This window comes from Schistocerca americana, chromosome 1 (genome assembly GCF_021461395.2).
Source record: "Schistocerca americana isolate TAMUIC-IGC-003095 chromosome 1, iqSchAmer2.1, whole genome shotgun sequence".
In the NCBI taxonomy this organism is placed as follows: domain Eukaryota; kingdom Metazoa; phylum Arthropoda; class Insecta; order Orthoptera; family Acrididae; genus Schistocerca; species Schistocerca americana.
In genome coordinates this window covers 275,196,703-275,221,291 of record NC_060119.1, presented here as the reverse complement: position 1 = coordinate 275,221,291, position 24,589 = coordinate 275,196,703, and the positions used below count along the sequence as shown (strand labels likewise).

The 24,589-nt window shown below is 38.3% G+C and overlaps 1 protein-coding gene across 1 annotated transcript in view; it reads left to right on the top strand.

Moving 5' to 3' along the window:
• Positions 1-24,589, top strand: part of LOC124593688 (disco-interacting protein 2 homolog C) — a 624,780-nt gene that overhangs the window by 541,185 nt on the left and 59,006 nt on the right. The window contains exons 11-15 of the mRNA XM_047131994.1: positions 259-520; positions 1,914-2,148; positions 4,646-4,785; positions 10,169-10,386; positions 21,034-21,246. Of these exons, the coding sequence (XP_046987950.1) occupies positions 259-520; positions 1,914-2,148; positions 4,646-4,785; positions 10,169-10,386; positions 21,034-21,246 (1,068 nt within the window). The remainder of the gene's footprint in view (positions 1-258; positions 521-1,913; positions 2,149-4,645; positions 4,786-10,168; positions 10,387-21,033; positions 21,247-24,589) is intronic.

Genomic DNA, 24,589 nt, shown 5'->3' with positions numbered 1-24,589 from the left:
GTTTTGTCCTACAAAATTGTAATTGAAGCGACATTTTTGTTTCATCTATTAACATTTATTTTCCTTGCATTTTCATTTAGATTCATTTTTTAATGTTATTTCTCACTGTTTGTTACTTGTGGGAATTTTTCATTTATTAATGCAGTTTGATTACTCTGAAGTATGCTCAAGTACCATATCATCCCATGAAATTTGTCAGGTCAAGATTTGTAGATTGGTTTCATATTTTGTTTTTATCTAATGAATGCTCTGTTTCAGTACACAACAGACAAAGATGGTTCAGTCATGGGTGTCACCGTTACCCGAACAGCTATGCTGGCTCACTGCCGTACACTCACAATGGCCTGCAGTTACACTGAAGGTGAAAACATGGTGTGTGTCCTCGACTTCAAACGAGAAGTTGGACTGTGGCACAGTGTTCTCACAAGTGTTCTCAATGGCATGCATGTGATTTTTATACCATATGCACTCATGAAAGTTAACCCAGCATCATGGATGCAGATGATCACCAAATATAGAGGTATGTTCATAACTTTTCATGGGTACTTACTATTTCTCAGGTGCAATGTTTTAGAGCTGTTGTAGTTTTTATCTGTTTCAAATGTCAGTTGTTATGACAATACCTGTAACCTTAAAACAGGTAATGCATTTGGCAGTAGCTATGCTTATTAACTTTATTGTATGCATTTGTGGAAACTAATTCCCACTATTTGAAATGTGGGCTACTATTTTTCTACTTATAATCTCAATTGTGACATTAAGTTTGCATTAAATTGACACTACACAGCCAGAAGAAATGGAAGTGTGTGCCTGGAAGGACAGCGTTGAATTTTAGTATTAATTTTGTGAGCACTTGTTTCCCTTAGGCAAAATTTATTTCTCAGGAGAAAATAATAACAACTCTGAAAGGTTAATATTATATTTATCGGCACCCCCCCCCCCCCCCTCCCCGACACACACACACACACACACACACACACACACACACACACACACACACACACACACAGTTTCCTTGGATGTGCTGTATCTTAGCTTTGAAACTTGGTATTTAGTGCAACAATGAAAGATGTGATGTGAAGGTAAGAGGATTGAAGAAGAAAAGCTTCAATTAAGGGAGTGATAAAAACTGATAGTAAGACAAACTGGTGGGGTATATTTATTGACTCATCGAACAGTTGCAAAAATTAATACTTGATGGCTGAGATGTGCCTCCAAAGCTAATTAAATAATTCATACATCTGTCATGATGAAAATCGTGTGAAACAGAATAGTACATTCCTGCTGTCACGGATGGCGATGCAGTTTCAGTATCATTGTGGGACAAGTTACAATGACACACTTGGACTGATAGTCTAACATGAAAACATTTCTTAATTGCAGTTGCCCATATTGTTCATGTCACATTTACAACCTCTGAAGGCTTTGAAATTGAATTATTTCCTGCTCTCCACAATAACTGGATTCCTTGTAATTGTCACATGGTTAAGGCAGTTCAGAGACACACAGGGAGGTTCATGACAAACTAAGAGATTACCACTTATTGTATAGAGAAAGAATTGAGTGTTTGAAAGCAGAGCTGCAGGTTTCAACTTTATATTTATAGACCTATCTACCACTTAACACTTGATTTATACTGTGTTTAGCTATATTTATTCACACTATTGTTCACTTTCTGCACAGGATATTGTGTGAACATATTAAATAAAAAGGTTTGATAGTTTTCATTTCACGGTCTTCTGCACATAAGTCTAAACACTTCACGTTTTCATTAGTGATTCCAATCAAACAATATCGAAACAAGAGGCAACTGAAATCCTGTTTCTAAAGCTGAATATTAAATTAAAACATAATCTTCCTGTATAACACTTTCTGTGTTCTTCTGTCATTCATTTGTACAAAAATGTTCACAGCAAGTGTTGCAGTTGTAAAATCTCGGGACCTGCACTGGGGCTTGTTAGCGACGAAAGACCATAAAGAAGTGAGCTTGTCATCACTCAGGTTGCTGTTAGTAGCAGATGGGGCAAACCCATGGTCGCTCTCCTCGTGTGACCAGTTTCTTGGTGTCTTCCAAGCCAAAGGCCTTCGTCCTGATGCCATCTGCCCATGTGCTAGCTCCAGTGAATGCCTCACAGTGTCTGTGCGAAGGTGAGTAACTCCAGAAACTTGACTGCATCATCTGTGAATAGATGCTATGAATATGTATTCATGTGTGTTGTTAATAATTCTAAGACATAGGCAATTTATGGCAATCTATGACTGAATGTGCATATTAATCTATGAATATCTTTTCATTTGTTTGGTTTAGTGTTATTACTGATTGTAATTGTTTGTATTCTAATTAAAATGGGTTCATTTTAGAGATGTATAGAAAGAAGTTTTAAATCCTGACATACAGTTGCTATCAGTAAAAGAAAATGGGGTAAAGACAGGAATGGTTTGTTCATTTTGATTATTTGTTAAATTTGGAAAATAAAATTTACTTCAATATCTGCTTTTTCTCAGTGGTGGGCTTTATATTTGTGTCAAAACTGCATTTTAGGAAGGGTCTGTTTATCTTTATTACCTTGGTTTGTTGGATATGATTTACAGAAAAAGGAAGATAACTTTAAATTTAAACTTGAGGCCATAACTGTGTCATAAAAAAATTGAGAAACTGGGTAGGCCTTCTAAAGCTAAAAAGAAAAACTGATTACCAGCAGAAGTCACAGGTTGAGAAGTGGTATAGTTAGGTTTAATTATGTAACTGCATTCTTTCAGTCCTTTACACATATACCGTAGCTCGTAATCCCAGCTGGAAAACCTTCAGCATACACCATAACTTTTTTTATATAAGTACGTTAACAGCATGAAATGGGTTTCTGAAACTATATCCTAATCACCAAAGAAATGATTGCTTATATTAGTAAGGAACTACTTATATAATGGAAGGAAACATTCCACGTGGGAAAAATTATATATAAAAACAAAGATAAGGTGACTTACCGAACAAAAGCGCTGGCAGGTCGATAGACACACAAACAAACACAAACACACACACAAAATTCAAGCTTTCGCAACAGACTGTTGCCTCATCTTTGTTTTTATATATAAGGAACTACTTATCATAACAGGTTATTGTGTAGCTGTTTTGCTACTTCAACTGAGCATTTACCCTTTACAGGCTTTATTAAATTTGTTCAACTCAGTGGCAGTTGATGAGCAGTTCACTACATGCATGTTCCTCCACACACTGAGAAAATTGCTTCTCACATTTGTTCCTCCCACTGTCAAACATATGTACTCATTATTTTCTATGAGATGACGTAGGATCTCTGATGTTTTTTTTTTTGCCTTCTTGCAATAACCATGAACATGCATGTAGTGAACTAGTCATTCACTGCCACAGAGTATGTCAAATGTGACAACATTTGTCACAGCTTACGGACACATTTCAAGATAAGAAACTAGTTGTGCACTAATACACCATAAAAATAGTTCTTTAGTTATTTTAGCAGTCCCATTTCTTTTATTGTGAGTTATTAATTATACATCAGTTATGTATCATTACACAACTAGAGTTTATTTGTGTGTACACAGGCTAAAACAAAGATTAAAAAATCAGCAGCAGTGGTATTATATATATTATGAACACCAGATAAACTGAAGCATCGTGAGCCGGGGGGTGGGGTTGAGGGGGGGGGGGGCGGTGATAAAATGAGACAACGAGTAAAGAGAAATGTTCTTTTAAGTTAGACACTATGTGTTAAGAAATGAAGGATATAAAGTAGAACTGCACAAGAAAGAGCAAAGGTTTTCTTGAATAAATACTTAGTACGGGAGTTACACTATATAGTGTACAATTCAGAGCCTCGGTGAAATCATTTCAAACAGAACTTCGTCTTCTTCAAATGATGGACCAGTGAAGATGTTTGTTCCTACATATAGATACCTCCTTTACCATAACTGTTTAATTTTTTAAGTTACAGTGAAAACAAGCAGTTTTAGTGGATGCTAAATGTGGAATTTGTCAGAAACTGGGAAAAGAATGTTATTGGAACAAAAGAAAGTCTAATCTTGTCCCAACAAATTGTCCCAGTGGAAATATATAAGTGTTTATATGATACAAATCGAACAAAATTCCCAATATAACAGATATGCCCTAGATTGTGCTGAATAGAGCTAAACCACTAAAACATGGATATTAATAATTCACTTTTCAAAGTTAATTGTGTCAAAGTCAAATTAAAAATACCCCAAAAATTTCATGATCCTGTTTATTTGCAGAAGTCGTGAACAAGCCTCAAATATAAAAAGTTAGGGGAAAATTATAGCATAAATGTTAGTTTAAAAAATAACTACAGGGGCTATTTACTGTCATGTAATTTTAATTTTTGCTCAAAAGCTAGTTTTGTCTTTTAATTTATCAGTTTTTTGTGATAATAATACTGTCAGTTCTTCCTTTAAATTTATCTTAATAATTATGTATTGCAGCTATTTGTTGCAATTTATCATAATAATTACTTATCAATATTAAGAGTAGTTTTTAATCATCTTCATTTTTAAATGTTAGTTAAGAAATCTGAACAAAATAAAACTAGGAATGATTTTTGCACATGCTATTGTTATAAAACACTGCAATTAAAATGTTCTGTGACATTTACAGACCTGGCAGAGCTGGAGTAAATGCTACTGGTAGAGGAGTTTTGTCAATGTCGGGTCTCAGTTATGGCGTCGTTCGTGTTGATCAAGAAAATTCACTGACCTCTTTGACGTTGCAAGACTGTGGTCAGGTCATGCCTGGCAGTGAGTATAAATACGTTTTAACTATTTTTTTGTTGTTGACAGTTTTTGAGGTCGTATTTGCATAAATCGGTTTCAATCAAAATAACAGATACCCTTTGTGTATTGTGCAGATCTGTCAGTACCATAACAGAAAGTAGCAGTGTAACATTATAACCATGTCTCTATAGCTACAAATGTTACAGGAAAGTTCTTGCAGAATGTAAACACTTTTGGATTAAAGGAAGCTACTCACTCAAAAAGCAGAAGCATTGAGTTGTCAATAGCCTCATACAAAAGAAAGAAAACTTGCTTGTTTTCAGAGTTCTCCTTTGATGAGCCAGAGTAAAATACCGAAGCATTCAGGTACATGCACGCCACTGCCACTACAAGGTTGTGGCTGGATTAACAGTGCCAGTGCTTCGTTTCTTGGCAGGTGGACTGGTTCTGGTGGGGGTAGTGTTGGGCGTGGTGGGTAGAGGGAGAAAGATGCAGGGAGGGGGACTAAAGGTGGGTGGCTAGTGTCTTGGAGGGAGGCAGTTGGTTTGCCTGCTAGGAACATGGGAGGGAGGGGTGGCAGGAATATGGGCTAGACATGTAAGCCACTATTGTTGGGGCCGATGGGGGGGGGGGGGGGGTGCCATATTCTGAAGGTGATGTGGGGACGTGAATTAGGAGGTGGTGAAAAGGTGGAGGAAAGAGAAACTGTTAGGCAGAGGATGCAGGACAGTGGGTTACCTGAGATTGAGGCCAGGATGATTATAGGAGCAGAGGATGTGTTAGCAGGATAGCTCCCATCTGTGTAGTACAGAGAAGCTAGTGATTGGTGGAAGGATCCAGTTGGTCTGGGTTGTCAAGCAGCCATTCAAAATGAGCATGTTGTTTTAAGCCGCGTTTTGTGCTCTGGTGCATGTTGTGCCACTGGGTGCTGAACTTTGTTTATAGCAACAGTTTGGCAGTGACATTCCTCCTGGTGGACAGCTGGTTGGTAGTCATACTGACGCGGAAAGCTGTGCAGTTTTTGCAGCAAAGTTGGTATATGACATGGTTGCCTTCATAGGCTGGAACTGGGATTGGCATAAGGATGGACTAGGATGTTGTGTAGGTTGGGTGGGTGACAGAACACCACTTTAGGAAGGGTGGGAAGGATTTTGGATGGGACATCCCTCATTTCAGGGCAGAATGAAAGACCCTGTGAAGGATATGGTTCAGTTGCTCAATTACAGGGTGGTACTGGATGTTAGGGGTGTGCTTCTGTCTAGCTGATCCAAGGAGGTGGTGGGAGGGTTTAAGGGTGTGTGAGGATATGGTGTATGGCTCAGGAAATCTGTTCATGGACTAGATTTGGTGGGTATTGCCTGACTCTGATGCCTCCATGAGACCTCCAGCATGCTGGTAATGGGAGTTCTCATCACTGCAGGGGGCTTACGCCATCCACAAATGGCAAGGCTTGTATGGGAGGAATTTTTTGGTGTGGAAACGATGACAGCTGCAAAATGCAGGTACTGTTGGTGGTTAGTGGGTTTAATGTGGACAGAGGTGTGGATGGAGCCATCATAGAGTAGGAGGTCAACAACATCCAGGAAGGTGGCACATTGGACAGTGGGGGACCAGGTGAAGTGAAGTGAAGTGAAGTGAAGTGAAGTGAAGTGGATGGGAGGGATGATGATGATGAGGGCATGAAGAAACAGAGGTTGGGTGTTTTGGCTCTGAGTCCAGATCAAGACAATATCACAATGAACTTGAACCAGGTTAGGGGTTCGGAGTTTTGGGGGGCTTGGACGTTTTCCTGTAGATAGCCTATAAAAAGGCTGATATAGGAGGATGCCATGTGGGTGCCCGTGGCTGCGACATGGATTTGTCTGTATACCATCCTGTCAAAGGAATAGTAGTTGTGGGTCCGGATATAGTTGCTAAGGTGTCATTCAGTGGGGACACAATAGCCAGCTGTAGGGGGGCCTCCAAGACTGTTGGGTTTGTGGATTCTGGTGAGCATGTAGAAGGCAGGTCTGTGGGATATTGTTGTAGTGAGAAAGGAGGTGGACTCAGGGGAGAGATTCTGGGAAGGGCCTACGGATTTCAGTAAGGAGGTTATGTTGGATTCCTGGGATGGGATCACTATGACAGAGCTTTTAAATGGAGGATTCAGACAGTCAGCAGAGGCCTTCTGTCAGATAATCACTGTGACTCATTATGACAGTGGCAGAGCCTTTGTCTGCAGGGAAGATGCTTGTGATCTGTTTTGAGTTTGTGTATGGCTGTCCTTTCTTCTGTTCAAATGTTAGTGTTCTTAGGAAGAGGCCTTGGAAAGGATGGTGAGGCCATGTTGGCTGTTCGGAATTCCTGGAAGGTGATGGGGGGGGGGGGGGGGGGGGGAGGGCATTTAGGTGGGAGGAGAGGAATGTCACTGTTGGATGGTGGTGTGAAATGATAAAAGCAATGTTCAATGTTGGGATTAGGTTGGCTTTGACAGTTCCAACGTGGTTAAACTTTGGCAGAGAGCTGAAGCTGAGGCCTTTGGATAGAATTGGAACTTCTATGGTACTGAGGGTTTTGGTAGAAACGTTAACAACAATGTTTTGTGGGGTGTTGGGAGGGAGTTTTGGAGGATATGGTAAATTGAAGAAGTCAGCTAGGCAGGTTCTGGATGCTATGAGGGGGTTGGCGAGGATGTGAGTAGGATGGGTGTTGATTGAAGGTGGTGCCACAAAGTGGGAGTAGGATGTCAACATGTTGGACATTTCATGGAGGTGGTACCTGGAATGCTCCTCCAAGTGTTGCAGTGCAAGAGTTTTTCTTTTGAAGATGTGTATGTAATCAGGATTGCACAGTAACAGTATCTTGCCAAGTCTGCTTGCTGAGAGAGTAGAGGTAGTTCTTGGATGCTTGTGCCTGGGAGAGATGTTTCTGCAGTACCAGGTTTTTGAGGGATAGGGCTGTCACAATCTGAAAAGGAGGAGAAGGCAGTGGTGGTGGTGGTGGTGGTGGTTGTGAAATGAGGGGTGGGATCCAGAGAAAGAGATTTTTATGGTTAGGTCGCTAGGAGGGGATTCCATTGTTTAGACAGCATTTAAGGTGTAGGATGCAGGACTGGGTTTTAGCCATGGAAAGGAATACTTTTCTGAACTGGAGCAGAAGGATGGAGCAGGGATCCATTAGGGTATGGGTGGTATTAGGAAATGGGAAATGATTCAGGGAAGGGGCAAGTGAAAGTGTTGGGTTGTTGTAAGGGGAAGTGGATAATATAGTGTGAGTTCAGGGAGTGAAAAGGACAGAAGAAACTGTGCTGGGACAAATAAGATAGTTTTGTAACCTGAGGATATTTGATCATGCAAAAGTTGTCATCACATGTGGTGAAAAAGGAAAAGTGTAAAATTCGGATGGCAGCAGTGTGTGAGGAGGGAGCATGGAAGCGTAACAAAGGCAAGTAGAAAAATGGTATAGATGTGGGAAGACAATATAGCAGAGACAGTTTGGGTGTAGATTATGGACATTCACAAAGGAGGGGTGTGTGTGTGTCTGTGTGTGTGTGTGTGTGTGTGTGTGTGTGTGTGTGTGTGTGTGTGTGTGTTTGCTCCAACATAGTACTGGCCAGGCTAATAATACCAGTGCTTTATTTCTCAGAAGGTGGACTGGTTTCCCCCTTCTTCTGTCCTGTTACCTCCTCCCAATTCATGTCTCCACATCTGGGAATGCTGTGTGGTGATTCCCATTCCTCTATGCCACATGCATATAATTCCACTGGCTGATGGGCAACATGGTGATCAGCCAAGCCCCCATAGGCCCTTCTGTGGCCAGAACTACAGCCACCATCTTAAAAAACCAGAGATGAAAGATAAAAAGCACCCATCAGCCAAAATCAGTGGACACTGTTGAAATGATGCCTTTATTGCTGATGCCAGCTACCCTTTTTTGTTGTTTTGTAAGGAGTTTTCATGACTTTATACTCTCTGTACCTTACAGTTTCATGACTTATGTGCTCAATTATTTTCTCTGGGAGTTTTTGTGAATTTTTAAGCCAGCAACAACTGATTGTGCTTCTCCTTTCATTTTTCACAGCTATTACATTCAGTCTCTGAGGTGCAGGTAATTAAGATCACAACCAAAAGAAATGGTAGCATTTAGGGTGAGCCAAAAGTTACTGAATTACTAATGATGTCACAGTCGTGTCTCAAAGAGTAAATGTAATAACTGTGAAAGCAGTTTTCTTTAGCATCAAATTCAGAGCAATAGATGGACATCCAGTTTTTCATTTTCATGCTTAGTTAGTAACACATGCATTTTAGATTGATCAAACAGTTCTTTCAAATTTCTGAAAAGCATTTACAGTTGCAGGAAATGCACGCCACTGCTTATCATAAGGACACAACTTATCAAAACTCGATATATTATCAGTACTTGGGAATGTCTTTGTGACCATGTAATATTTTATAGAAGACAGAGTACTCTAATAAAAAATAACAGTTTATTTGCAGCAAGAGAGATGAATAAAAGATACTGTTTGCCCATCAGAGGGCTCGCCTGTGGATGAGCACCATCTGACTAGTAGCACAACAATGATAGATAGTAATGTTGTGCCAGTTAATTGGTTTCTATAGTTGGTGCCACTACATCCTCTTCCACACTAACAACTATAACCAAAGGAAAAAATCATAGACTTTACATGGTATAGGGGAGGTGCCACCAGGGAAGATGGCACATCAGGATCCATGGGCATCACTGCAGAAGGACCTATCAGGATGACACGTGACAGGAGTTGCACAAGTTACCCCATGATAGGAGAAATCGCCTGCTGACCAGGATGGTGCTGAAGGCACTGTCAAATGAGTCCATGGATAGAGGCCATGGAGTAAATCATGGACTCATTGCAGATGGTGATAGTCCCATGGATCCAGGCTCTGAGGCATTCGAGCTCATGGGCACATGCTGGTCTGTCCACCTGCAAGTAAATGAGAAGCCTCAGTGATGACATGCACTGGCTGTGAATGTGAAAATTTAACAGGGACCAGTGACGGGTAGTCTGAAACCATTGAACCAGGCTGTGGCCTTCAGTCAGGGTGACCTCACAAGTCACTAGGAGACCAGCATATGAGAGAGGTCTTGTGTAAGACACAATTTTGTTGCAAGTAGTGGCTATAAAATAATCTTCGTGCTCCCATCTCTGATGACCTCTGTGTTGACAGTGTGTTAAATCCTAAGCTTCCTTCATTCCATCCTCACATAACATATGCTCAAAAGATTTTCTTTTATCTTTTATAAAGCTTACTGTGTATATTACAAATTAAGTAACACATACAATATTGTCATTATAAACTTTCAAAACTTAAATTTTAAGCTAGTAACTTTTCATTTTATTCATTGCATTCTTGTAAACTGTAATGCATTAAAAAGAAAAACTTTTGTACAGGTGTGATTGTGGTTGTGAAAATGGATGGACCATCGTACCTGTGTAAGACTGATGAAGTAGGTGAGATTTGTGTGAATTCAAGTGCAACTGGCAGCCAGTACTGGGGACTGCAAGGTCTGACGAACAGCACGTTCAGAGTGCAGCCTCTCCACAGTGACAGCAAGCCGATTGGGGAAGCCGAATATGTTCGGAGTGGCCTTCTTGGATTTCTTGGGCCTGTATGTATCCATTCCTTGTATTAACCATTTCACTTCTGAAACATTCTGTGTTTGACATGAGAAATATGTTTTCTTTATTTTAGTTACATTGGTACTTTGACTTGTTTCAATGAAATATGCATTTGCTTTGACAAATGGTAAGGATGTGGTGTATTTCTAAGTTCGCTAGTGCTTGAACTGAAAACATACTGCATTGGTTTAATCGACATACTCTCCAGGACCTTAAAGTGCTTTGCTCCTGTTAAATGGAGTAATAAATGAGTTTCTGGTGGTAACCTATATGTAAACAAGCTGCAGCTACAGTAAATGTGAAATTTGAATTGCCATTATGTTTCCAAGTGAATACAACTATGAATTATTTGGTTGTACCCATTTAATCACATTTTTTCGAAAAAGAAAAATAAGACGATAAAGGCACTGGAAACTAAATAATTATTGTAGTTATGTATAATACAAGATCCAGTCTCAATAATGTGACCTTGCCTATGATCGATGTCAACCTGCAATAACCACTTACAGATGGTAGGTGGCAGCACTGGCAGTGGATGGTATGTAAAGTGTGTCAGGGGGACATAGAAAAAAGTGGAGCCATTATAATAATGTGGAAACAGAGCAGTTTATCTTATGTCTAAATTGGCATAATCATTGGATTTTGGGGCAATGGTGGTACCATTTCTGAGACGACAAAGTTTGTAAACTGTTGGTGTGCCACCTTGGTTAAAGTAAACGGTGCATGGCAAAATGGTGCTATCCAAAGCTGGCCCCAAGACAACTGTTATGCACTACAAGGCCATAGATGACAGGGTGAATGAAGGTTGAGGAGATGTGTATGGATGAATAGAGCTGCACTGTTGAGCAACTGATTGTCCATATGAAACAAAGGGTTACCAGTAGTGTCTGCTCAATGACCATTCAATGAATGTTGTGGCTTGTGAGTTCCTACAGCAGGTGTCTGGTTCTTGTAGCCATGCTGACTGTTGTTTATTGGCAACAAAATAGGGAATTTGCTTACTAGTGCCACTACTGGACATACACTGAGTGGTGACAGGTGGCGTTTACAGATGAATCTGTGGTATCACCTCGATGGAGCTGTTTGGGTAATGGGTCTTCAACTGGGATGGCTACGGCATGGGAAACAACAAGGTTTCACATCGCTGTCGGTACCTTCCAGAATCTCGCAGACACTCTTCCCACACGTCTTGCAGCCGTCTGTACTGCAGAAGGTGGTTATTCAGGTTTTTAACAGGTGGTCACATTAATGTGATTGGACAGTGGATTTAAATCATTGTGTATCATATGGTGCTTCTTTATTGAAAACAAGTTCACTTGTGGATGAACACCTTATGCCACCCGATGAAACATAAAATTTGTTTCTTCAAGTCAGTTCTTCTTCGAACTGTTTACTCCACATTCCCAACATTGAAGCAGATACATGTAATAAAACGAACATATTTAAATACTAGTTACATCTACATCTACATGGTTACTCTGCAATTCACACTGAAGTGCCTAGCAGAGGGTTCATCGAACCATTTTGATACTACTTCTCTACCATTCCACTCTCGAAAGGCACGTCAGAAAAAGGAACACCTAAATCTTTCTGTTCAAGCTGTGATTTCTTTTATTTTATTTTGATGATCATTTCTCCCAACGTAGGTGGGTGTCAACAAAATATTTTCACATTCAAAAGAGAAAGTTGGTGGTTGAAATTTCGTAAATAGATCTCGTCGCAAAGAAAACTGCCTTTGTTTCAGTGACTGCCACCCCAACTTGCATATATCAGTGACACTCTCACACCTATTGCGCGATAACACGAAACGAGCTGCCCTTCTTTGCACTTTTTCGATGTCCTCCATCAATCCTACCTGGTAAGGATCCCAAACCGTGCAGCAGTATTACAGCAGAGGATGGACGAGTGTAAGGCTGCTCTTCTAAGTGTTCTGCCAACAAAGCACAGTTTTTGTTTCGTCTTCCCCACAATATTATCTATGTGGTCTTTCCAATGTAAGTTGCTCGTAATTGTAATTCCTAGGTATTTAGTCAAATTGACAGCCCTTAGATTTGTGCCATTTATCGTATACCCAGAATTTATCGGATTTCTTTTAGTACCCATGTGGATGACCTCACACTTTTCTTTGTTTAGTACCAATTGCCACTTATCACACCATACGGAAATTCTCTCTAGATCATTTTGTAATTGGAATTGATTGTCTGATGATTTTACTAGACGGTGAATTACAGCGTTATGTGCAAACATTCTAAGGGGGTTGCTCAGATTATCACCTAGGTCATTTATGTAAATCAGGGACAGCAGAGGGCCTATGACACTACCTTGCGGAGCGCCAGAGATCATTTCTGTTCTACTCGATGATTTACCGTCCACCACCACGAACTGTGACCTCTCTGAGAGGAAATCACGAATCCAGTCACACAACTGGGACGACACTCCATATATACGCAATTTGATTAATAGTCGTTTGTGAGGAATGGTATCAAAAGCTTTCTGGAAATCTAGGAATATGGAATCGATCTGATCCCTTGTCGACAGCACTCATTACTTCATGGGACTAAAAAACTAGCTGCGTTGCACAAGAATGATATTTTCTGAATCCGTGTTGCTTATGTACCAATAAGTCATTTTCTTCAAGGTGATTCATAATGTTACAGTACAGTGTACGCTCCGAAATTCTACTGCAAATTGAGGTCAGTGATATTATGGGTCTGTAATTCAATGGGTTACTCCTATTGCCTTTCTTGAATATAGGTGTGACCTGTGCTACTTTCCAGTCTTTAGGAACAGACCTTTCGTCAAGTGAGTGGTTGTATATGGTTACTAAGAAAAGTGCTATTGTGACTGCATACTTTGAAAGGAACCTGATGGGTACACCATCTGGGCTGGAAGACTTACCTTTCTTAAGTGATTTGAGTTGTTTCGCAACACCTAAGATATCTACCTTTATGTCAGTCACGCTTACAGCTGTTCTGGTTTTGAATTCTGGAATATTTACTTTGTCTTGTTTCATGAAGGCATTACAGAAAACTGTATCTTGTAACTCTGCTTTAGTGGCACCATCGTCGGTAACATTTCTGCCACTATCACGCAGTGACGATATTGACTGTTTTTTGCCACTGGTGTACTTAACATACGACCAGAATCTCTTTGGGTTTTCTACCACATTTTGAGACAGTGTTTCATTGTGGAAACAATTAAAAGCATCTCGCATTGACATCCACACTAAATTTTGAGCTTCCATCAAACTTAGCTAGTCTTGGGGATTTTGCGTTCTTCTGAATTTGGCATGCTTTTTTCGTTGCTTCTGGAACAGTGTTCTGACGTGTTTTATCTACTATGGTGGATCAGTCCCGTCTCTTATTAACTTATGCGGTATGAATCTATCTATTGCTGTCGATACTCTATCAGCTGTATAGCTTAGAATAATACATACAATCCCCCTCTCATAAATGCCTTAGTCATTTGCCAGTTTTCAGTTCCTTGGTGAAGTGTTATACAAACTTGCAAATTTTTTCAGACCACATAATATAAAAATATCCTTGCATATAGACAGTAAATTACAAAGTGAAATTTTTGACAATTATAAATCCACTGGACAGTGGTATCTAGAATCTAATGTATAAATTCTTTTGCTGCTGTTCTTGATTCTGTGCAGGACAAACAGTGAAAAATCAAAAACTTAAGTCCAGCTTTAAGTCATTGTGAACACTCTGTTGGTAATATCAATGAAAACTTTTCTGTTTCATATATTGCTGACAAAGAATTACAGCTGGATCTCCTCAAACAATTTGAGATATACATTCACGATCTAAAATAACTTTAAAAAATCCTGTACGAATAAACTGAATACAGAACTCTTTCATCTAGACTTTCAAAGACATCTTGGCACCAAAACACCTTCATAAAAGGCAATAATAAGATAGATTCATCATTGTACATAAATTATTATTCTCTTATTCATGTAACTACTATGTTACACTGTTGCTCTTTATTATTTTACATTGCCATTGCCAAATGAATAACAGCTCTATTGTACACACTTTCAGTTCATTCACTTTTGAATTATGTACTGAATGTTTAATTCTATTTGATTGTCTTCTGTGTGATGTTTTGGTCCATATTACATATATTTTTTTATGTGTGAACGTACCTGCAGCTTACAGTGTTCACTTGCATTCATTATCTATGCCTGTAAATCTTTGTTCTGTAATGTAATGCATCTCAGGTGAAAAGGACGTGATGCAGTGAAGTGCATTATCTCCATATTTGTATTCATTATACTTACATTCAGTGTTATAGTGTGAAACAAAGTGCAGTTACATACACACACACACACACACACACACACACACACACACACACTCACTGAGAAAGAGAGAGAGAGAGAGAGAGAGAGAGTTTGAAAATAAAAGCTGCAAAATGTGTATTGTCAGAATGAATTTGTCATGTTCTACAATGCTTTGTAATGTAAGTACCTTAAATCGTAATAATGGTCTTTCCACTTCTTAAACATTTTATTAATTAATTTCTTTTGTTTCTGCCAGCAACCTGGCACCTGTGACACCTCTGTCTGATGATGAGGCTGCAGTGGCTTAAAAACTAGTAAATCATATCAAAATACAAACGAAAAGCTGGTTACACGTGAAACCCACATAAATTACCGATATTAACCAAGTGTTTAGTAAGTGAACTCCTTTTGTGTTAGATTTTGATGCCAGCCAAAAGATGGCATCATGAACAAGAAAATGTGGCTCAGACAAAACTCTAATTATGTGGGTTTGTGTGATACGTTCTTCATTCCAATTTGATAAACGGTAGGCTGTACACAGCAAGACTCGATACAGAATTACTATGCAATAAGAAACAAAACTAAACCTGAAAACTGAACAATAATTCAATAACACTAAATGAACTTAAGTAACTTTAAATGCGAACATTTTAGGTTAAGCTTTATCGTGACTGTTACTGACATCAAATGAAACAACAAGTTTACTGTTACCAGTCACAGTAATTGGTAACAATAAACTTGAACTTAAGTAAATTTAAATATCCCTGTGCAATCTATTATTCATTGTAATAAAATAACAAAGAATTGAAGAAGGTCATTTGGGTGTTCATCTGGTATACAATGTGTTACTATTTGGCCAGTTTGTTTAGACTGCATTTAAATTTCACCCTCTTCTTCCTTCCTGCTTGTCTTTATCAACTTTTTGTATACCTCTGAACAAGAAGGCAGAATGGAAAGAGATGTTTTTTAATTTATTTTTAAATTTATATTAATATTTTGTGTATTAGATATTTGACTGTGATACCTTTCTTTGTTTCGGGCATCTTCCAACCTTCTAGCTACAGTAGTACATGTCGGTGCATTCCTGACCGCTTGTGATCCCTCCCTGCCACCAACTCCTCCTCCTCCCCCTCCTCCTCCTCCTCCTCCTCCTCCTTCTTTCTTCCTTCCTTTATGTTTAACTGGCTGCTGCAAGTGCACAGCACCTGCTGTTCCACCCAGTTATAAGTTTTTGACAAGCGTAAGTAATAATTTCAGTGCAAAAGTAATTATCTGTTTTGATCATTAGTATATCTTACTTTTTAAAAAGTATACCTCAATGCTTTTTAGCCACAGCCATCATCAGAATCTGTCAGATTAACAGAAAAATGAAAATCAATACCTATACAATAATTGTAGCAATGCATTTTATAGAAACAAAATGTAGGCATTCCACGTTTAAAAACTTGAAACACTGTACTTCTTCAGTTTACACGTACAGGTGTACCATGACTAAGGCTCAAATGACTTACAGAAAAGTAGCTGGGTGACATTGTCAACAACCCCTGATATTTCAACAGGTGCACACCCTGCCCTGAAAATAGCAGGGTATTCTCTTGTCGAAATACTGGTGGTTGTCGATGACGGCACCCGGCTGCTTTCCCATAAGTTATTTGAGTGTTGTATGTGCAAGGAGAAACTAAGGTATCATGTGACTAAGGCTGTTCTGTGAAGCATCGTGCTTTAAATAATGCTCTGTGGCCATCAGGTGGCATTACAAGCAATAGGAACTGTCATTGTTAAATTTTAGTTAATCTTTACAAATTAAGCATACAGTCATTTCATGAGAGTAAAAGAATAACAAGTTTTAGCATACATTTTTTAAAAATACTGTAGGCTTAATTGGTAGATGTTAATAAATTAACTTTGATAATTCCTATTCCTTTTCATGCACTCTAACAGCCACAGGGCATTATTTAAGTCAGGCTGACTCACTGAACAGCATTAGGCTTGGTACAATTGTACATCTGAAGAGATACAGTGTGTAGAGCTTTTAAATGTGGTACGTTTACATTTTGTTTCCATAAAATGTATTACTGTATTTACTGTAGATATATTATTTCTCATTTGTTCTGTTTATCTGACAGATTGTGATGATAGCTGTGGCCGAAATGTGTGAAGGCATAATTTTATTTTATTTATTTATTTTTATTTTTTTAAATAAGGTTTTTATTATTTTACACATCTAGTTCCATAGGACCAAATTGAGGAGCAAATCATGGAACATGTCAGTACATGAAATTACAACAGAAAAGTAATAACAGATAAAATAAAATGTTCATGAATCCAAAAACGCCATAAATTTCTGTGAACACAGTCACCAATACAACACAAGAATGAGATTAATTTTTCAAGGAACTCCTTGACAGAATAGAAAGAGTGTTCCTTGAGGCAACTCTTCACTTTAGATTTGAAAGCGTTTGGATTACTGATTAGATTTTTGAATTCTTGTGGTGGTTTACTGAAAATGGATCATGCAGTCTGCTACACACTTTTCTGCACAAGAGTTGCATTTGGATTGCATTTCCTTATCTGCCTGGTATTAACTGTGTGAAGGCTGCCAATTTGTGGCAAAAAGCTAATATTGTTAACAAAAAATCCATGGTAAAGAATTTTGGTGTATATTTTAGGCCACTGTCAGAATATCCAGACTAATAAAGTGGGGTTGACAACAGGTTCGTGAACTTACACCATTTATTGTCCGTTTCTGAGACAAAAATACCTTTTGAGAATGGGAAGAATTACCCCAAAATATAATACCATATGTCATAAGCAAGTGAAAATAAGCAGAGTAGACTACTTTTCATGCAAAACTACCACTTAGTTCAGATACTGTTCTGAGAATAAAAATGGCAGTGTTAAGTCTTTGAAAAAGCTCTTGAACATGGGCTTTCCATGACAGTTTACTATCTATCTGAACAAGTAGGGATTTGAACTGTTCAGTTTCACCAATTGTGTGCCCATTCTGTGAAATTAAAATGTCAGGCTTTGTTGAATTCTGTGTTAGAAAATGTAAAAAGTGAGCCTTACTATGATTTAGTGTTAGTTAATTTTCTGCAAGCTGTGAACTTCTGTCTTGTACTGCACTGTTTGGAACAGTCCCAACATTGCACACAACATTCTTCACCATCAAGCCAGTGTCAACATTGCTCACAACATCCTGTGCTACCATGCTAATGTCATGCATCATCAGCAAACAGAAATATTTTAGTCACCTGTAATATTAGAGGGCACATCATTTATATAAATAAGGAACAGGAGTGGCCCCAGCACTGATTCCTGGGGCACCCCCCAGAGAACTGCCCTATTCGGACCCCAGTCTAGAGCAATTCTCAGTACTGTGGAGAATCACCTTTTGCTGTTTGTTATTAAAGTAAGAGGTGAATCAGTTGTGAACTACTCCCCATATTGCATAATGGTCCAACTTCTGGAGCAATATTTTTTGATCAACACACTCAAACACCTAAAATGATCAGTTACCCTTACATTCCCAACCTTTTCAGTACCTTTAGCAACACTAAGGCATAAAAATAAGTCTAAACTTGTCTACATTATCCCTTTCTTTCTTTTTATAAAGCGGCTCTACTACCGAGTATTTGAATCATTCAGGATATTGACCATTCCTAAAAGAAAAATTACAAATATGGCTAAGTACGAGGCTAAAATGTGCAGTACTTTACTATTCTATTAGATACTTCATCACATCTATCAGAGCCCTTAGTTTTCAGTGATTTAATTGTTGACTCAGTCTCCTCCTTGTCAGTATCACAAAGGAGTAATTCAGATATCAGTCTTGGAAAAGTATTTTCCAGGAGGGTTGTATGATTCCCTTCAGAAACTAAGTTTTTATTTAATTCACCAGTAATGTTCAGAAAGTGATTGTTAAATACTGTACATATATCTGACTTACCAGTAGCAGAAATATTTTTACTACATACTGGCCTTATATCGTTGACCTTGTGCTGCTGACCAGGCACTTCCTTCACAACTGACCATATGATTTTAATTTTATTCTGTTAATTAGCTATTCTGTTTGTGTACTGCAAACTCTTTGCCTTCCTATACCATTTTTAAGCACTTTACAGTATTGTTTGTAATGGGCTACTGTAGCTCTATTGTGACTACATTTTGATATAATTCTCACTTTGTTCCACACGCTATCCTTTTCCTGCTATTCAGCCACCCAGGCAGCCTTTTACTGCTGGTACCCTGTTTAGAACATTCTAATGGAAAGCAACTTTCAAAGAGCTCGAGAAATGTGTTAAGGAAAGCATTATATTTGTCATCTGTGTCATCGGCCTGCCACTCTTGTTCCTTAACAATGTTTAAAAAGTTCTCTATTGCCATTCGATTACCTTTTCTGCATATTTTGCAATTATATATAACATTTTTTTGAGTACAAAAGCCTTTTAGTGTTAAAATTTGTGCATCATGGTCTGAAAGGTCGTTCACACTTCTACTAACAGAATTCCCAAGTAGTAATGAAGAATGAATAAAAGTGTTGTCAGTGGCAGTGCTTGCTGTTCCACTGCACCCTGGTTGGATAAAATACAGTCTGCATCAGATCATATGAATTTAGATTTTCTGACATCCTTTTTCTTGCACAACCACATGCAAAATTAATATTTAAGTCACTACATACAACTAATTTTTGATATTTCCTAGAAAGTGGTCCAGGAACGCTCTCTAGCTTGAGCAGAAATGCTCTGAAGTCAGAATTAGGGGACCTATAAATAACAACAATTAGAAGTTTAGTTTCACTAAATTCAACTGCTCCTTTCAAACATTCAAATGCCTATTTAGTGCAATGCTTTGGTAAGTCTACAGACTCCAATGGAATACTGTTTTTTATGTGCATGGACACTCCCACACTCTCCAAAGAACTCCTTGAAAAACAGCCAACTAATTTGTATCGTAGCGAAGGAAACCTCTGAATTGTCGGATTATTTAGGTGGTGCTCCAACATACCAATAATGTCAGAGTTAATGTCTATAAGCAATTCACTAACTTTATCTCTAATACCTCTTATATTTTGTTGAAATATGCTAATTCCTTCATTAGTTGGATATCTGACCTCTTTTGAAGGAGGTTCCTTTGTTTGAGAGACTTACTTTAAGCAGAGATACCTATCAGATGACTTCAGTCTAAAAAAGGTGTCGCTTTAACACCAACCACTTAAGGAGTTTTCCTATGAGTGATCCCACCACCACCCACTGCACTGGCAGCTATAAGCTTTGCCCACCTCTCCTTCCCATACCTATTCAGGCAAAAGCCATGCCTAGTGAAACACGATCTATTGATGACTCGACAGACACCACTGCAATGTGAGCCATGCCCTTTGCCACCAGTGCCTTCTCAAGCCCCATGTTAACACCCCTAACAGCAACATTGAGGTGAGGCCGATCATGATGCTGAAACAGCTGCACGAAGTGCGCATTTGTGCCACCAGTTTGAATAGCTATCTTACAGGTCACCACCTACATCATACTCCCTGTCCCTATCAAGACTGTTCCCAGTTCCACCCACAATTACTACCTGATCCTCTTCCATAAAATTCCTACATGACTTCCCTGTGTTATATCACCTGAACCAGCCCTGCACTAGGCTTCACAATGCTGGTGACCTGGTACTCACTCCCCAACATTTGCTGCGACTGCTGAGTTACACCTCTGCCTTGTGAACTACCTAGCGGCAGAACCTTCTTCTTTCTATTAGAATTTGCAACTGATTTAGGCTCATTAACTGCCAAGGTCTGCTGCATGTCTCCTGTAGCTACACATACAGCTACAAGAGGCTCCTCTCCACCAACCTCTGACAGTAATAGCAATCAAGGTGGACAATTACTTTGATGTGTGATAATGATCACGGTCTTTTATAATGATTTTATGTCATCTATAGACAATATTTATCAATTCCTCATGTGAGATAACAGGAATTCACATTTTGTTTAATTAACATTAATACAGAGTATCATTTTAAATTTAATAAATTATTATACACACAAAGCAGTCTTCACAAGCAAAAACTGGTAAATATGCCATATTCAGGCAGAAGAGAGTTAATATTTTTTATATACTTCCTTAAAAATGCGACAAAATATGATGAAAACCCTTAATGTCCATTAACTTTGTAAGTCTTGTATTGCTAGTAAATGAGTTTCCATCAAATATATAAGTTTTAATTATCATTATACTTCTAATAAGTGCAAGTTGTGGAGCTATATTTTTGAGGATAAGTTTAGCTTACAGTATTTTTGGATTTTTCAAGCCTAATATGATTTAATGAATGTTCCCTTTCTGTTTCCAAGGGTGGTCTTGTGTTTGTCTGTGGTTCTCGAGATGGCTTGATGACAGTGACAGGAAGAAAACATAATGCAGATGATATTATTGCAACAGTGCTGGCTGTAGAACCAATGAAATTTATTTACCGTGGTCGTATCGCTGTCTTCAGTATCAGAGTGTTACGGGATGAACGAATATGTGTGATAGCAGAACAACGACCTGACTGCAGTGAAGAGGAGGTTAGTTTTGAAAAAAATAATTCTTTTGTAGTTAAACGGTTGTTGATATTAGTTACCCTACACACTCGACAGCAGAAATCTTGTACAACAAATACGCCAAACATTTTTGTGCTATAATCTTATTTATGATTAATATTTTCCATGATGATCCTGTTAATGTTGGTTGCCAGGTTTTACATTATTTGCATTAAACCTTCCATGATGAAATCTCATTTATCAGGAGACAAACTGAATAATTCTTTTCCGCTTACTTTTTATTTTACTCATGAACCTTAGAAAAAAAGGAAGCAGCAAAATAAAAGATCAGAACTGAAAGGTGATGTATTAAAATGTAGTCAGTAACTATAATTAATAAGAAGCACATGAGAGTTAGCATAGGATGTCACAGTTTTGAAAGTGTTCAGGCTGTAAAGAGAAGAAATGAACAGGTACACTATGGAACAGGTGATAGTACAATTGATGAGTTAATTGTCAACATTGTTGTTTAAGTATAAATTTCAACACGCTTTTTTTTACCATCTCAGTAGTTCAGAGTCATTTCTGATAGCACATACGTTAAGGACAACACAGCACCCAGTCCCCAAGTGGAGAAAATTTCAGCCAGGAATCAAACCCAGGCCCCTTTGCTTAACAATCCACTGTGCTGACCGCACAGCTGCAGAGGTGGACAACAGAGAAGTCAATGAAAGACAGTGTCTGTCTCTCAGTTCAGGAACATGAACTGTAGATTGACCAATTGAACAGGCTAACTGACCAATGTGGGAAGCTGTGAGTGGTTATTGAACCTTGTTTCTATAAAAGAAAATTAATTAAAGAAGCAAGGAAACGATCCACTAGTTCATGGGCTAAGTTGTTAGACGTGGGTAGTCATTTCTGATAGCACATACGTTAAGGACAACACTGCACCCAGTCCCCAAGTGGAGAAAATCTCAGCCAGGAATCAAAACCAGGCCCCTTTGCTTAACAATCCACTGTGCTGACCGCCCAGCTGCAGGGGTGGACAACAGAGAAGTCAATGAAAGACAGTGTCTGTCTCTCAGTTCAGGAACATGAACTGTAGATTGACCAATTGAACAGGCTAACTGACCAATGTGGGAAGCTGTGAGTGGTTATTGAATCTTGTTTCTATAAAAGAAAATTAATTAAAGAAGTAAGGAAACGATCCACTAGTTCATGGGCTAAGTTGTTAGACGTGGGTAGAAAAGAATAAGATTATTGCTTACTTGGGCTCTGGATTTACTTAGGCATCTTTTCAATCTGAGAACAGTAAAACAAAATAAGTGTTCTTTCCCATCATCTTTTCTTGCTTACACAAAATGCACATGATATTAGACATTGATAAATGTTCTCCCTGCTTGACAGTAGTATGTCCTTACAATGCTGTGAATGGTTTATTAAAAGATGACATTACTGAAGTCCAAAGCAATGTTTCCAAAGTACTCATATGCCCATTAGGGACTACACTGTGGGGATCACAACTACTAAACTAAACCATAATCGAAATGTTTTCTGCAGGCATTCATTAACTCTTTCAAAAAGAATGAAATTGCCTGTTTCAGAATTTCTGTACACACCACTGACAGCATTTACAATAATTCTGTTTGATATTGAGTAGTGGGATAATTTTCCATTGAAAAGGAGCCATCTGAACATTTTAAGCATAGTTGATTTGTCTGTCACCTTTTTCATTTATGCTTGTTACAGTAATTGGTAATCAGTTTTGTCTCGACTCCAATAGTGTTTGTAATCAACATTAAGTTTCATGTTTAGAATGTTCCCTTTAATTTTGCTCCTAAAACACTAGTTTTTGATATAATTTTTCACATATATGAATACTTTCACATACCAAATTCTACAAAGTCTCTGCATTACTAGAGTGAAAAGCAGCTTCCACAGTCTGTGTATTGGAACAATTCCCTTAAATACACACATTTACCACCTTTAATAAATTTACAGGTAAACTTTTATCATACTGCTCTCAAATATTAATTAATGTATTACTTTTTCCACTCATTCTCCAAGAACCTTACCACTCAGTACATAATTTGGCTTTGCTTTGGCTGTTGTTCCTGTGTAAAGATTGCTCAATAAGTTTGGCAAAACCATAGAGAATAACATGAGGTCAAGCAAGACACCAAACCTCAATTTCTTCAGTAATAAGACAGAAATAAACTCTCCCTCTCTCTCTCTCTCTCTCTCTCTCTCTCTCTTTCGATGAATGGAATTGTATGATGTGGGAACTACTTGCAGGGCCAGACTTGTCCACTTCTGCCATCACAGTGACAAGGACCTTGTTTTGGCACAAGAGTACTTTAATACATGCCAATCTTTCAATACCGTATGAACTTTTGGTGGATAGGTCCAACAGAACAGACACCATTGTTGATGCAGTGACCATGTATGTGTACATGATTTAAGAGAAATACAGATATCACTTCCAGTTGGGTACAGAATTAAATTCAATGACGACAAAGAAAAATGTGTGCCGGACCGAGACTTTAATCCGGATTTCTCTCTCTATGTGAGCAGTCACCATAACTGCTTGGGCTGTACAGAAAACCTTTGCTATCTAATGTTACTCCAGCTGCAGTTCAGGCTAAAATACTTCTCATTACGAGAATGAGTACGAGAGTGATGTAAATTTTGCAGCTTTGAATTGTCGAATCTCCTCCACCAATGAAGTCCATTAGAGGATATAATGTGCAGATTTGTCTGGATTTCGAACGTGATGAAAACTTGGGTGTTAAAATAATATTTTCCAACACACTGATGAATCCTTTTAACAGCAGATGTATAACAGCAGATACATTTTCTGCAAGCATATACGTACGAAGATGTTCATATAGCAACTGTTACAGGCTTTGCAACATTACATTGGCGAAAATGCGACTGATAAGTGCTTTGCTCTGCTCAATATATACTCCATCTTAACTGTATATGTTCTTCGGCTTATTGTCAAAAACAGTTACATTTAATTACATTTACTGATTTGTATTGAAAAGCTAATGATTTACAACAAATTATTAGTCCAGTTTTAAAGACACTAAATGATGATTCATTCTGGATACATATTCTAAATATTGTTCTTTTTGACCCATGTGGGGAAATTTGCTAATGAAGTTACAGTAACAATACCTATCATAAAATCATTAATTACATCTTGATTTCACATTATATTTTACTCCTGACATTAGCTGAGGTACAGAACAAAGTGCAAAAACAGAATTTCAGGTTAACATTCTGTATGATAATTTCATAGTCTCAAAATTACGGAAAATCAGTAGTGTTTACATCAGAATGTTCAAGTAATTAATGAAAAAGTTAATTACAACCGATTTAAATG